General features: G+C 39.7%; 1 protein-coding gene across 1 annotated transcript in view; it reads left to right on the forward strand.

The window, feature by feature from the left end:
- Positions 1-15,362, forward strand: part of LAMA1 (laminin subunit alpha 1) — a 156,700-nt gene that overhangs the window by 92,159 nt on the left and 49,179 nt on the right. The window contains exons 27-36 of the mRNA XM_032805243.1: positions 696-823; positions 1,839-1,959; positions 2,085-2,222; positions 3,980-4,101; positions 5,466-5,552; positions 5,824-6,017; positions 6,572-6,714; positions 11,039-11,137; positions 12,217-12,328; positions 12,498-12,660. Coding sequence (XP_032661134.1) covers positions 696-823; positions 1,839-1,959; positions 2,085-2,222; positions 3,980-4,101; positions 5,466-5,552; positions 5,824-6,017; positions 6,572-6,714; positions 11,039-11,137; positions 12,217-12,328; positions 12,498-12,660 — 1,307 coding nt within the window. The remainder of the gene's footprint in view (positions 1-695; positions 824-1,838; positions 1,960-2,084; positions 2,223-3,979; positions 4,102-5,465; positions 5,553-5,823; positions 6,018-6,571; positions 6,715-11,038; positions 11,138-12,216; positions 12,329-12,497; positions 12,661-15,362) is intronic.

The following is a 15,362-nucleotide window of genomic DNA, read 5'->3' on the forward strand; positions in this document are numbered from 1 at the left end:
GTGAATAGAGATGGCCTTTTCTAGAAAAAAATATTTGTGAGTGTTTTGATAAACAAATATCTGACTTAAAATGAAACTCAGTGAATAAAGTCCTTGAATTAAAATGCACATTAGGAGAAAAATGGCTGACTGATGTCACTCATGAAAATAAATAAATGAGGATTTAAACTGAAATTTAGTTTCTTCAGTTGCTTATGTAATGCTTTGAAATGCTGATTATGGGAAGCTTTTGAAAATTAGATTGAGATCTGCATTAGCAAATGAAATGCCCTTGAATGTTGTTTTCCTGGTCCAATCTGGCAGTTTAGTGATATTGTGTTGCTTTATCAGAAAGGTTATCAACATTTGGGTTTGACTCGTAGCCAGGCAGGGACTAAGTATGTGTTGGAATCAGTATGCTGTCCAAAGGGAGGAAAGAAGCACCCCACATTGCTCTCTGGCAATCTTGTCTGGCCAATGTCAATGAGTGGTGCAGATATGTTCTAAAATGAGATGCACTCAGCTTCCTTTGACTAGATCACTGCGATTAATGACTATATTTCTCAAAGGGTGGAGGGACGCGAGGGAGAGATTGTTGCCTCTAAACAAGTATGTGATCATGAATACTTCTGATTTACAGATCCAGACTGCTACGGCTACCCCTCTGATACTTGACTTCTGATTTAATTAATGTAAATGAATTCTCTTCCCCCTAGCATGTGTGGAAATACTTTAATTCTGTGTCTGACCAATCTGTCACACGTTCTGACTTCATGTCAGTGCTTAGCAACGTTGAGTATATCCTTATCAAGGCTTCATATGGCCAAGGACTACAGCAAAGCAGGTAAAGCATCCTCTGAATCTGTCATATTAATTTTAGCTTAACCTAGGAATAGTCTTAACTAGGCTTGGCAGATTTCACTTTTTATGTTTTACAATTTCTATGGAGAATATCGATGTAGAATTTTACACTTTTTATCAATTTAAAATTTTCACAATTGTGCAAACTAATGGATTTTAAACACTTAATTTTTTTATTGATTACAATCTTTCTAGTTTGTGGGAAATGACGGTGGGGTCAGACTATGGAAGGTGGAGGTCAGACATTAATTATTTAATAACAGTAGACAATGAGTTTCAAAAAGTTAAAGCTTTAGAACGACTAAAACATAATCACCTATTGTCTGGAATAGAAGTAGGATCACCTCTAAATTCCTTCATTTTCTGTGAAGTGCTAAGTGTCACTGCTGCTTGTATTAGTATGAAAGCTCATAAAGAAGCACAATGACTTGTCTACTAAGACAGCAAAGGCACTGGATATGTTTATATATCTCCTAAATGAACTGTCTCCCATCTTACTCTTTTATGTTTATTGACTTACTCACTGCAGTACTGACACGTTTCTATACTTTTAATTTTCAAATGAAAAACCAAGCCCTTTCATGAGAAAATAAAAATTATTTAATGTGAAAATATTGGGCCTGATTGTACACTGCCTCACTACTAGTGTAAAACACTTCCAAATCAGAATGATAGCATTTTACACTCCCTTTGGATTTACTTTGAACTAAATATGGTAGAGAGATGCTATTTCACCGCATGCATTTGTTTGCTAGGAAATAAGAGCATACTTAACAGAGATGGGCCCTAACCAAACCCCCACATCAGGACATTCCTGAATATTGAAAAAAGTTTATCTCTGCATCAAAACTCTGTGGCTTTGACATGCCGAACCAAAATCTCTGATGCAAACACCCTTGAACTTTACAAAAGTTTGGATCTGAACTTTATAGCTCGGGTTCAGCTTTATTCACTAGATATTCATGTTCTCTTACTCTTCATCTAAACATTTCTTGTAGAATTGCAAATATCTCAATGGAAATTGCAGTGAAGGCTGAGGAGATGCATTTCGGCAGAGAAACAGCACACCTCATAGAGCAATGTGAATGTCCTACTGGCTATGCTGGACTCTCATGTCAGGTACACAGCTTCTTATTAAACAAAATACCTTTTGGTGTGTCTTTATTTCTGATAAAACATCTTAAAATATATACCTATATTTTTTTTTTTTTATCCACTGCTCTACTCCACATCTGCCCATGCAGAGCTGTGCGTTGGGGTACTACAGGGCGAAACATGTAGACCTGAATATAAAAGAGCCTCGCCAATTGATTGCTCCTTGTGTGCCATGTCAGTGCAACAACCACAGTGAGGCCTGTGATCTGGAAACAGGAAAGTGCCTGGTATGTACGTTTCCATTGTTGTGTGTGTTTTGCCAGACCATGCAATGTCCATAGTCTACCAGTTCAAGAAAGAATTTCTAAAGCTTATGATGCTGTGACACTCCAGTGGGACACTTACATTTAAATGTAATAATGGAAGATATCAGAGAACTTGTTTTCACTTTGGGGGTAAGTTGACCTAACTTACACTACTCCAGCTATGTGAATAATATAGCTGGAGTTGATGCAGCTTAGGTCGACTTACCACGGAGTCTTCACTGCGCTGAGTCGACGGGAGATGCTCTCCAGTTGACTTCCCTTACTCTTCTTGGAGAGCTGGAGTACCGGGGTCTACCGGAGAGTGCTCTGCCGTTGAATTAGCTGGTCTTCACTAGACTCGCTAAATCGATCGCTGCTTCATCGATTGCAGCAGCGCGATCTACCTGTAGCGAAGACCAGTCCTCAGTAATACTACTTCGTTTCCTTTAGTGAAATCAATGAATGTTTTAAAGGACATCTGACTTAAGACCTTAAAATTATGAAATTCCTATTATATGTTTTTGTCTTGTTTTTTAGTATGTCCCAGACAGTTGTTTACCTATTTATTGTTTTGCTACTGAGATTTAAAGGTCCAGTCCTTGGTCTTGCCGAGCTGAGCATAGGCACCTAAAGGTGGAAGAGGGAAAGTAGCAATATACTGGGCCTCACCCCCAAAATTGTACAAGGGTCAGCTAATATTTTGTAAGAATTATAATTTTCTCTGTTATGTTTAGTTTGAAGTTACTGTTGTGCTTGCTTTTCAAGGCTGGCTTACTTTCTTTGAGTTGCATGTTAAATCCACATTTTAAAAAATATTTCCTACTGTCCCTCTGGCTTGTCAGCAGTTGTTGCTTTGCCAGGCCTAACCCAACTCTAAAGCTTGAGTCAGAAAGCACCTTGGGGTTCACCGACATATTAGTGTAAGACCACAAATTATAGGTCCAGACTTTGTTACTCCAGTAAATATCAGCCATTCCTACCCTGAATCTCAGGTTGTAAGTGTGTATAAGTTGCCCTCTTGGAAGATTGTTAATTATGCTTCAGTCAGAAGGGGAATTCATCATCCTCTTTCTGAAGCCCAAGCAATTCACTTCTTTAAAACACGTGATCTCCACTGGCCTGAGTAGCAAGATCCCTTAGGGCATTTCAGACCTCTGCTGGTCTCAGATTGATGGGTACCTGGCATTACTACTGTTCACTAGCCTCAACTAGTCTGGTAGTCTACTAGCATTGTCTAGTGGAAGAAGACACTGATATCACTATAGGGGGAATAATAAATTATTTTCTTTCCTATCTAATTTTGTATGGACTAATAAAACAGTGGGTGCGCAGGCTTCATTTATGAACATTTTGTAGTTCAATTATCATGATTATTGAAACTTTGTTTTACTTCTAGGCAGCCAGTTGAATTTTCCATCAGAAGCTCATTTATTTTAATAGCTTTTTTTCCTAGTTCCATCATTTCCTGCCCCTAATTGAATTCATGGTAGTGTAGATCAAAAACGTCTGAGGATCAGGAAAGAAATTAGGTCAGCATGGTTGGCAGGGCACTGAGGGAAAATAAAGCATGTGTGTGATCGACGGATTTGCGGAAACACAAAATGGTCTTCAGCACAGAAAATGCTGGTTGACTGTGATATTAAAGATGATTAATAAAGACTGCACCAATTTATTGATTGGAGAGATGATAACATTCTTGTTGCTGTTTTAAACTGTGTGAATTTCTTGTTGTGTACCAGAACTGCAGAGATAACACAGCTGGTGAGCACTGTAGTGTTTGTGCCCCAGGCTACTATGGGAAAGTAATTGGATCTGTCAATGACTGCTCTCTTTGTGCCTGTCCCAGAACCAACCCGATGAGGTAACCAAACATTCTGAACTCTGATGTGTATTTGATCACAACACTGGGGCTTGCTAGCATCCTGACAATAAAAGGGCCTGTCTTTATTATATCTCCTTACTTGTAGGTTTGCATGTCATCTGTTTTTTACCTATATGGGGCTGAACCTTGTACTTGGAGTTATTCAGCCTCAGAGGATTTTGAATTGTAAAAGTGGCATAGAATAAGTCAGTGAAGTTGCTTGCTGAATCCAGTTCTACCAAATAGAAGGGTTTGTTAGAGAGTTCATGTTTCTGCCATGCACTAATTTAAGCCTAGTCCCATTTGTTTTTTTAATAAGGATTTTTTTTTTATCACTAAGACCCATTTCCCTTTTGTCCACGTGTGCATCTTCCACTGGTGTCAGTTCTAAATGTGAATGAATGCCTTTTGTGTGAGGTTTCCCCATTATCTGTTTTACAGAGGGACAATTCATCATATTTTGAAAGAGCAATTACTCTATATATACACAAGCTCTTTTTCAGAAACCTCGAGCTTGAATAGCAATATGTATGGATGACTGAGCTCAAGCCTGGGACCCAGGAACTCCTGAATTCTAATCCTAGTCCTCATGAGGTGTGAGACTTTGGCCATGACAATCAACCCTCCTTCCTCACTTTCCCCACCTGTAAAATTGGCATGGGTAATGCTCCAAAATAACTTAAGATCTGCACATCAGTGTGTGCTGGCACAGATCCTGGCTGAAGGCCCACAGTGGCACAGAGTATCCCTTCATGTTAGGGAGATTGCAGCATATTGTCTCTGTCTAAGAAGAGAGCAGCACTCGCTAGTGTTGTGGTCTGGCTAAAGGAGACAGAACAGGTACGGATTTAGAGCTTCCCTTTGACATCTTCCATCAGCATGGCTCCAATGAAGCCCTGATCACAACTTAAACATATCTTTCCACAACAGAACAGCTGAGGGAAGGTGACAGCAGAAACACTGTCCTCCCTCAAGCAGGGATGAAATTCCTCTAGGGAGACGAGAGGCAAGATTTAAGCAGCTCCATCAGGGAGAACTTAGTTCAATATCAGGCTGTATGAGTGAGCTTTTTTATATTGAATACACAGCACGGACTTAACCTTTTAGTGAAATACATAGGCTGAGACTCTAATGTAATACACAGTTATCAAATAGCAATGAATTTATAAATGTCTTCAAGATACATAAAGATTTCACAGCATAAACCCTGTTACACTACATCACAACGAATGAATGACACTGCAGCTTACAGTATTTTGTGTTTTAAATGTCATGTGTTCACCTGGTAAGACTGCAGATGTCTGAACTTGTATAGTCTTGCATTTGGATTGTATCTGTCATTTAGCAACCCTTTCTTCCTCTAGCTTTAGTCCCACTTGTGTTCTGAAAGATGGTCATGATTTCCACTGCGATGCTTGTCTTGCTGGATATGAAGGGCAATACTGTGAAAGGTGAGATACATTTATGCTCCAGGAGGTTTTTGAAAAACTCTGCACATGTCTGTACCATTAATGGAGTACTCAATTTGCATGTGATGCTTTTTTATAATAAATGGAATGGCTTAGAGTGATTTGTAGATTACTGTACATAGACTAATCATTACAAATATTATGCTCCTCAATCGCTATACAACATCTTAGATCAGCTAATGATAATGAAAAAGAGAGGGTTTTTTGCTAATCGATTTAAAAATAATTTTCAGTATCCCTTGTCCCCCTATAGGTGTTCTCTAGGCTATTATGGTAATCCTGCAATGCCTGGTGGCAGCTGTCAGCAGTGTCAATGCAATCCAAGTGGCTCGATTCACAATAATTGTGATCACATATCTGGACAGTGCTTCTGTAAGCAGGGTGTGACAGGACAACTGTGCGATGCATGTGAACCCAGACACATCCTTGTGGAAAACGAATGTGTTTGTAGGTGTTTTTTCTTGTCTCTCACTGGGTTTGCAGTGGTCAGGTGGCATTTGTGTGGGTGTGAAGTGCTTGGTAGTAAAAAAAGCCTTGTACATTAACCTACTTTTACATTGAATTACTAATGTAAGGTCAGATTCTGCCTGACTTTTACACCACTGGCCAGTGGAGTGGGAGGGCTACAAGGAGCCAATGGAATTAAAGCAGCATAGAATGTTTCATTGGGCCTGATTCTTTTTCCAAAGCAGTATGAATGCATCAGTTTCAATAGTATTAGTCTGGATTTACACCAATGTAAGTGCGGGGATCTGACCCTCAGACTTACACTGATGTTAAACTGGTATGTGTGTGTGTGTGTGTGTGTGGTCAGAATCAGATGCTATGTTTTTAAAACATACTACAGAATGTACAGTATTATATATTATCAATATTATTTGTAGGCTTTCTTAACACACAAAGTGTATGTATGTTAGCTGTAAATTCAAAGTAATATATCGGTTCAAAGAATGCCTTTTTATAGTAACATTACTCCCCTTTTTGTAAAATGGTTTCTTCAGCTTGCGATGATGACTGCACAGGTGTTTTGTTAAATGACTTGGATCACCTTGACAAAGCCATATTTTCGGTAAACTTCATGGGTGTTACCTTTGCACCATATGGGATATTGGCAGATGTGGAAAATGCAACAAAATACATGAAGGTAAAAAATAAATAATGGAAATATTTACTGACACCTTGTAAACAAAACTTAGGGCTGATTCTGATCTCACTTACTTTGGGGTAAATCAGGAGTAATGTTCTTAAAGTTAATGGCTTTAGAACAGTGTCTGGTATAAAACTGGTGTACATCAGATCAGTATATGACCATAAATTCGCTTTCAGAATGTCAGACTGTTTTCCCTGAGCCTCCCCAGATGTCTATATAACATTGTACCATTTTTCTTGTGTCTAATATTTAATAAATATTATTGTACCACATTAACATGCACATGTTTCACCTTAATATTTTTAGCCAGATCATCAGCTGAAGTCTATGGAGCTACATCAGTTTACTCCAGCTGAAGACAGGTCATTTATTATTTTCAGTAGAACAGAGATAACCTTGAGGGACCTGTACAGGAAAGCAGAAAATCAAGTCATTAATTGGTTTCTCCATTGGTCCCATTGCTGAAGGTAGTGAGGGATCTGGCAGTGAGTTGTTTCTTCCCTAATGAGTTCTGCTGCTGTACACGGTAATATGGCCTGCCTGTCCATTACAGAGCTTTCATGGGACACACTGGCTGCTTGCTTTGCTTATGCTTGCCTGACAGTAGTAGATGATTTCCTCTGTGACGTATACCAGAAAACAAATACAAGATAGGATTTTTGAGAGCTTCAAAAGATTTCAGTCCCAGAACTGCATGTTGTTTGAGCTTCCCTTACTCTTCCACACCATTGAACTGAATATACTATCGAATAATTGCTTTTAAGCTGGTGGGAGGGCATGCAGGTAAGTTTCAGACTGGTTGTTTTGTGAGTTCACTATGTAAACATGAGCTTTGGTGTCCGATCTCCATTCTTCCTACTAGCAACCTTCTTGTTTTCTTTTCTATTATTAGAAATAATATTACCATAATGCCTTGGAGCTCTGGTTATGGGCCAGTAATCCATTGTGTTAGCCACTGTGCAAACACAGAACAAAAGACATTCTCTTCCCCAAAGAACTTACAATCAAATTTTCTTCCTTAAAAATAATCGCCCTGTTTGTGGTTGAGGTCTGTAATTCTCAAAGTTTGGCTGCAAAGATGCTGCTAACAAGCTGTCATGGTAGCCTAAGTTCCTTCTAAGCTGTGCTGCCATGAGCAGGCTATCAAGGGCTGCGCAGGCAGAGAGAGGTACCCCTCCCCTAGCCCAGCCCAGCCCTGCCAGAGCTGCCATGGCCCGGGAGAGGTACCCCAGCCCAGCCTGCCCCTGCCCCGCTGGAACTGCCATGGCCAGGGAAAGGCACCCCTCCCCGGCCCTGAGTAGTTGGCGTGAGAGAAGGCTGGGGGGAGTCCTCTCTCCCTGCTGCAGCCCCAGAGCAGCCTGAACTCCAAATCCCTCATCTCTGACCCCACCCAGAGCCTTCACCCCCAGCTGGAACCCTCATTCCCTGCATCCTACTCCTCTGCCCCAGCCCTGAGCCTCATCCTGCACCCCGAATGCATCATGCCCAGCCCCACCTCAGAGCCTGAACCCCCACTCAGTGCCCACACCTCCCCACACCCCAACCCTCTGCCCCAGCCTTGAGCCCCCTCCCATACTCCGAACCCCTCGACCCCACCCCCACCCCACCTCACGACCATATTAGTGCACATAACAAAATTAATTCTGCACATGGACATAAAAAATTAGAGGGAACGCCGATGGTAGCTGGTGCAAAGAATTTTAGGGAACATTTAGGAACAACAATTCTTGCTACACATGACTGAACAGAAACAGATACGCTTTTCTAGAGCAGAGAGGTTGGGCTGGGTGGGAAGAAACTTAGTGGCTGAAAAAAAGCACTACAAGTCTGGCTCTTTGGTGAATTTCTGCCATTGCCCTGCACAGTTCTGGTGTTTTCCCTTGCCTTTGGTGTGACACTTTTTCTGCTGCAAACTTAACCTGTGCCTAAATGTTTGAGGCTGAATTTTCTCCATGGATCTCTGAAATGTGTGTTAACAGTAAAGAGTTTGAGGCACGGACAGCCTAATCCTCATTAAGGAGAAGCTCAACTGCTCCATCTTAACTCACATATATTGTATTTCCAACTGTGATACTCCATGTATTCATGTGCTTGGTGCATCACAGCTTTGTGAATTAGGTTAAAATATTATAGGGGCACTTGTCATTGAAAACTAGGTTAACATAGCCCTGCCTTTGTCCCTGCACAAAGCCAGTGTAAAAGGCATGCAGATTGGGGTAACAGAATCTTCCATGCTTCACGGCTGATAAAATAAGAGTGTATAGTGAAAAGTGCCTACTCAGCAATAGCTATAGTGAGACAAGCTTTGAAATATAAGTAAAACCACATTTTCCTTTGTATTCTGTCATATCCTGACAATGATTGATAAAGGAAGGCTTCTTATGCTGATGCATGCTGCAAATTAAAATGGAATTGAGTTAGACAAAATATATTTTCTTTTAGAAATGATATCCAGATTGAACACTTCAGGATGTAATTTAATATTTTTATGTTTATGATATTAGAGGATCACCTTGATTGAATTACAGATTTATACTTGGCCAGAGATCATCTTACCCTTTCATTTTAATCATGTTGCCATTGCTTTATATACAAAATATATAGAAATATTGCACTATTTCAATACTTGTGTAATAATAGAATTAGCTTTTACTTTGTAATTGTTTTGTATTCTTGTAGGAAAATCATCTCTTTTGGCATATACTTTTAAAAACATATCATATGTTTAGCACTTTAATGCTAAAATGAAAACAGATTTTTTGTGAAAATAACATCAGCTTCAATTTCCCCTTCAGTGCTCATATTTTGGCATTTAAGTCAAATGATCTAAACCAGCTGTCACTGCGCTGGTAACTGAGATGCTCAAGGGATGCCAAAAAAGTTGTAAGAAACCTCTGTGGAATTTTGGACTCTGGGGTAGTTGTCAGGGTTTAGCTATAGTACAGATAGTCCAGTTCATGTTGTGCCAAAATAATTCCTAACCATTGCGTCTAAAGAAATATAAAATGGTAACAACTGCTTACCTTGCCTTTGAGTGATGTCAGACATACTTGTTTCTTTTTCTTTCTGGCTCACCTAAAACTGCACCCCTTCTGAGATAAACAAAAGTAAATCCAACTGAAAACCAAATTTAAAAAATATCCAGTCTCTTTCACTGGGTCAGAAGGTCTGTCAATCTTGTCTCCTCTCCATTGTATTGCATCAAAGCCCCCTGATTGTCCCTCAAAGTCAAAGAGAGGGATCTCTTCCATCCTCCCGCTTCCACAAGTGTCAGTCTTGGGATTCTCGAGAATGAAGTAGGCATCAGACCAGACCTGCTGCTTCTCTTCTTCCAAGGCTAAACTTACTCTGCTCTGCCACAGTCCTTAGTTTCTCCTCTCAGGACATGGATATCTCTGTCTCTCTAGCTCAAATATCACTCCTGTCCCAGTTGACTGAGCTGGCTGTTTTTAGGCTTCTTCCTGGGGTCTTTCACCAGCTTCTTCAAAAGCTACTGCCAGGATTTCCAAGGGCCTTGCCCTGCAGAAATCCAGAGGTAGTGCTTCTGGCCCTTTCCCAGTGAGTAAGTGTCTGTCTGTCTGTCTGTTTAGCAGGAATCATAGCAGGTCTTGGTCTTTCCCTGTTCTGAGGGAAGGGCCACTTATGTCCCCTGATACGTCTTCCCAGCGTTCCTTGCTATAAGGCTTACTGTGCCCATCAGTTTTGGGAACTATATATCTGAAACCAGGAATTGGACCATACTGGGCATATGCTAACTTAAAGAGATGTTGAGGTGTTGACTCTTACACCTGTCTAGAAATCCACACTTTGCCCAAGTGTGTATACCTTTTATATCTTGTATCTCTTAATACCTTTTGAGAAGCAATATTTTGTGGCACATTTGTTTATACTAAATATGAAGGGACAAGGTGAGTGGATCAACTTTTATTGGATCAACTTCTGTTGGTGAAAGAGACAAGCCTCTTCAGGCTTTTGTATACATCTACAGTAATTCTAGATATGCGGAGTAGGTTAGCAAACTATACATAGAGAAGTGCCTGTCCTGGAATTCTAGCACTGGTGAACATCCTCAGACTTGGGCTGGATCCAGAGAACTGGCTCTTAATTTAAAAAAATGGCCTACCTTTGTGCACCAGCAATACTTCTGAGTTCAGGTTATGTTGCATCAGGTTCAGGTGTTTAAACGTAAAGATAACCTAAATTGTGCATGTAGTTATTTGCATCAACAATTTTCTGCACACAAAAATGGTGGTGGCTTCATGAAAGCTGGGCTAAAAAATCTCCCAGACATTAAATGTCAATCCGTTACTCTTTTTAGGGGTCTTTATTGTCTAGAGAGGATCCAGTGTATTCACTGGAAATGGCAAAAGAAGGTCTTGTGAATGTATCAGGAGGCACAGATCAACTTCACAAAGAGGCAAGTATCCTGCACTTTCATTCCTAGCCAAACAGAGTGATCTTTGAGGAACCCCTTATGGAGAAGTTTTATAGAATGTAACAGAGCTGGAGCAAGAGGAGTTTATAGAAAGGTAATAGGGTTGTATAGAAGTTACTCTAAAAACCTATAAAAATTAACAAAGGATACGATAGGTTTTCGTGCTATTCTGTATAATTCTAAAGCAGAGATATAATGTTCTCTTAAATTCTACAGTATGGTTAAAAATCCTGCAGAAGGGTTATAGTTTTTCTGTTAGAAGTCTTTTCAGTAAGGTGCTCCTTTTGTATCATGATCCTTCAGTGGTTCAGGTTGTAAGAAAGAAATATTTTCTTTTCATTGGTTTTGACCCAGAAGGCTTATTTAACCTTTTGTCATTGTTGGACACTTTCCAAGAAGTCTTACACTTCAATTTTTCTGTAGTATTTTCTTACAAAATGAGTGTAAATTGAGCAAAATTTAAATAAATGGGAAAATCCTAAAGTCTGTATAAAGTCTTTACTCAAACAAAATTCCCAGTGAAGTAAGGCGATTTACTTGAGTAAGATTTTGTCTCCTAAAGAGTAAAAATATGAATAGAAATATCCTTCAGTGGAGATATGATGTCATTTGTTGACCACATATACCCTCCTATATATCTAATTTAATTCAACTGCTGCAGCGGTGACCATGTTGTTATAATTACCAGAGATGTCGTATCTGAAAAATAGTTTTCTTAAGATAGCATTGATGTCAAAGGGAAAAAAATGTCAGTTTTTCAAAGTATTCCCTTTGGGGGTAATAATGTTGATTGTGACAACAACTCCAGTAACAGTTTTTCACTGATATTTGAGTTTGGGACTGGCAGAATACTTAATGAAGGTGTCTCATCACATCTGTTTGGCAGATACTAGAAATCCACAAACCAATTTGGTCTGTCTTCTCAAGAACTGCTAATCATTTTCTTACATAATTTATTTCTAACCTTTAGAAATGGAAAAGCCATCAGAGGGCAATGATCAGTCTTAAATTATTTTTTTTAATGTTTATCATAAACGTTCATTTATTTATTTTTATGCTAGTTGACTAGAATATTGGAGAGAGGTTGGCAGTTCAACAATGCAACTCAAAGAACCATGAATGAGAGTCGACATTTGACTGTATTTATTGACACAGTGCATACAACCATCAAAGGTAATGTGTCTGACTGTAAGCTATGACCACTTACATTACTGAAATAAAAATGTATTCACTTTGTAAATCTGTGAGAACTGTTTGCAAAGAGAGGGTGTTTATGTTGTTTGAAAGAGATTCATCTTATTTTGTCTCAATGATTTGACTGAATTGTTTCCTTCCCACTTAGTACTTGCCGAAGCGGCCGCATCTCTAAATGAGACGCTGGCTCTGGATTTCCAGTTGTCAAACAGTACATCTCAGGGTCTGCAGGAAGATATCTCCACCATGCTGGAAGCAATGCGCAGAAGACTTTTCATGCAACAGGACCAAAATGTCACCAACGTACTAAAGTAAACCTACTGTCTTATTGAATTGATATTTCTCTATTCATGGACAATCTATCATGCGTGTGGGGATGCATGAGAGAAAAAATGGTCCAGTGTCTCCTTAGTATTGGCAAAATGTTACGAAGTTCTGTCATGAGGGGAAGTAGAAACTGAAATGCATGGAGTCAGCCATAGTTTAAATAGAATCTCAATGCACAGTTGGGACCTGATCCAAAGACTCCCATTGATTTCAATGGGCTCCAGACCAGGGTCTTGATGCACATACTATGGAATTGTGTTACAGGGGAAAGTGTCTAATTGCTTTTGAGATAGATTTACTACCTCTGACCAAAGTTCTGTTCCCTCTTCCATAGCTCTCTAGAGCCCAAGGTGCAGTATGACTGGTGGTGTTCTGCTGCACTGGGGTGTGCGTGATCAAACCTCTGAAACACATGTAAGGATTCCATAATCCCTAAGCACCATCATGCCCAGTTCCACTGGGGTTCTTCCCACATTCAAGCACAGGAGGATTCTGAGCACAGCCCAGGACAGTGACAGAGGCAGTTTATATGCCATCATTCAGTTTCACAGCTCACTGCCCTCACAGTGGGTTTACAGCAGAAACAGGGATTATGGTAGCCTGAGGGCTGTACTAATTTGTGTGTGTGTGTGTGTGTAGGGTGGTACATTTCTTCTCCCAGTCCTCCAGTCAACCTTCTGTTGCACGCCCAGCTGGGGAAAGAAATAGTCTTTTGCTGGTATGGATGCACATGTGGCATATATTTTGTAGGTGAAACCTCAGCATTTATTTTAGCATTCAGCTTTTATTCTAAGTCATAGCTTTGATTTCACATTGCTTTCTCCTTATTTGTTTCTCCTTGAAGACAATTTTAGATTCTTTGTTGCCAGAGTTGGGAAATCTAACCACCAGATTTTTCAGAATTTGGGTGTGGTTTTCAAAAATGCCCTTTATTGCTTTAACTCTGTTCCCGTTGATGTCAATAAGAATTAGACCCTTAGAATTAGACTTTAATGGGTACAGAAGTAGACCAGTTCTGAGTCTGAGTTTTGATTATCCCACCCTTTATTTTAAAATATTTTGGATTGGGAAGAGTGTTTGTCTATGCTTGTCAGGGCTTATCTAAATGGAGAGTTAGTACCCAGCAAGCTAGGGTGTAAATATACAGTGCACTAGCGTGCTGTGCATGAACTGTCTGTATGGACCCTGCTATTGCCCATTAGAGGTTCCCTAGTGCACTTGGACTACTTTTGTGTCATATTCCCATTGAATAGTTATATTTTTACATGTTAATAAGAACATAAGAACAGCCATACTGGGTCAGACCAAAGGTCCATCTAGCCCAGTATTCTGTCTTCTGACAGTGGCCAATTCCAGATGCCCCAGAGGGAATCATTAACAGATAATGATCAAGTGATCCATCCTCTGTCGCCCATTCCCATCTTCTGGCAAACAGAGGCTAGGGACACCATCCCTGCCCATCCTGTCTAATAATCATTGATGGACCTATCCTCTATGAACTTATCTAGTTCTTTTTTGAACCCTGTTATAGTCTTGGCCTTTACAACATCCTCTGGCCAAGAGCTCCACTGACTGACTGTGCTTTGCATGAAAAAATACTTCCTTTTGTTTGTTTTAAACCTGCTGCCTCTTAACTTCATTTGGTGGCCCCTAGTTCTTGTGTTATGAGAACACTTCCTTATTTACTTTCTCCTCACTAGTCATGATTTTATAGACTTCAGTCATATCCCTCCTTAGTTGTCTCTTTTCCAAGCTGAAAAGTCCCAGTCTCTTTAATCTCCCCTCATACTGAAGCCATTCCATACCCCTGATCATTTTGTGTTGCCATTTTCTGAACCTTTTCCATTTCCAATATATATTTTTAGGAGATGGGGTGACCACATCTGCACACAATATTCAAGATGTGGGCATACCATGGATTTATATGTGTGATCCCCAACTATAGTGTGGTTGCCAAGCATACTGTACTTTGCTCACCTGTCTCTCATGCTTGCCTTGATCCTGTCCATTAATTTCTATAAGAGCCAGATGGCCATGAAAATGGACTACAAATAAAACCTGGTTATAGTTATAATTAATTAGGACTGGGAATAGCTTCCTGACCTTATGAAAGTGTCTGAGAAGACCCCATTACATAACAAAATATTTCTGACTTTTACAGCGGTTTGGGCTGTTTATACAAGGCATTTATAAGTTAACTTTTTCAATTGTCTGCTTTCAGTAGAAATTTCTGAAAGATCTCTGGTAAGTGTCCTTTCACACACTGAAGAAGAGAGTTAAGATTTATACTAGCAGCATGAGAGTTTGCTTTACAGAATTTATCATACTCTACAGCTACAAATTCAAAGCTAATTTAAAAAAGGAGTTTGACAATGCATTTGTCAGGCAGCACATAGTTACCCCATGGCTCTTGGTAAATTTTGTTTATGATGATATATCATTAAACAATATCTAACTTAAGCCTCTCTGAATTTGCTACATAAGATACAACTCCTGAACTACAATATAGCCTTATTACGGTATAATCAAGTATTGGGGGAATACTGCTTTGTAAAATACTGCATTGTAGCTTCATTCTACCAGTTCCTGTATTTTGTTATAATTTGAAGCAATGGCTTTTGAGGGTATGGACTGTGGATCAGTAGCATGAAAATATAAATGCATATCCATCTTACACAGGAATTGA

The sequence above is a fragment of the Chelonoidis abingdonii genome, chromosome 2, assembly GCF_003597395.2.
Source record: "Chelonoidis abingdonii isolate Lonesome George chromosome 2, CheloAbing_2.0, whole genome shotgun sequence".
Taxonomy (NCBI): Eukaryota; Metazoa; Chordata; order Testudines; family Testudinidae; genus Chelonoidis; species Chelonoidis abingdonii.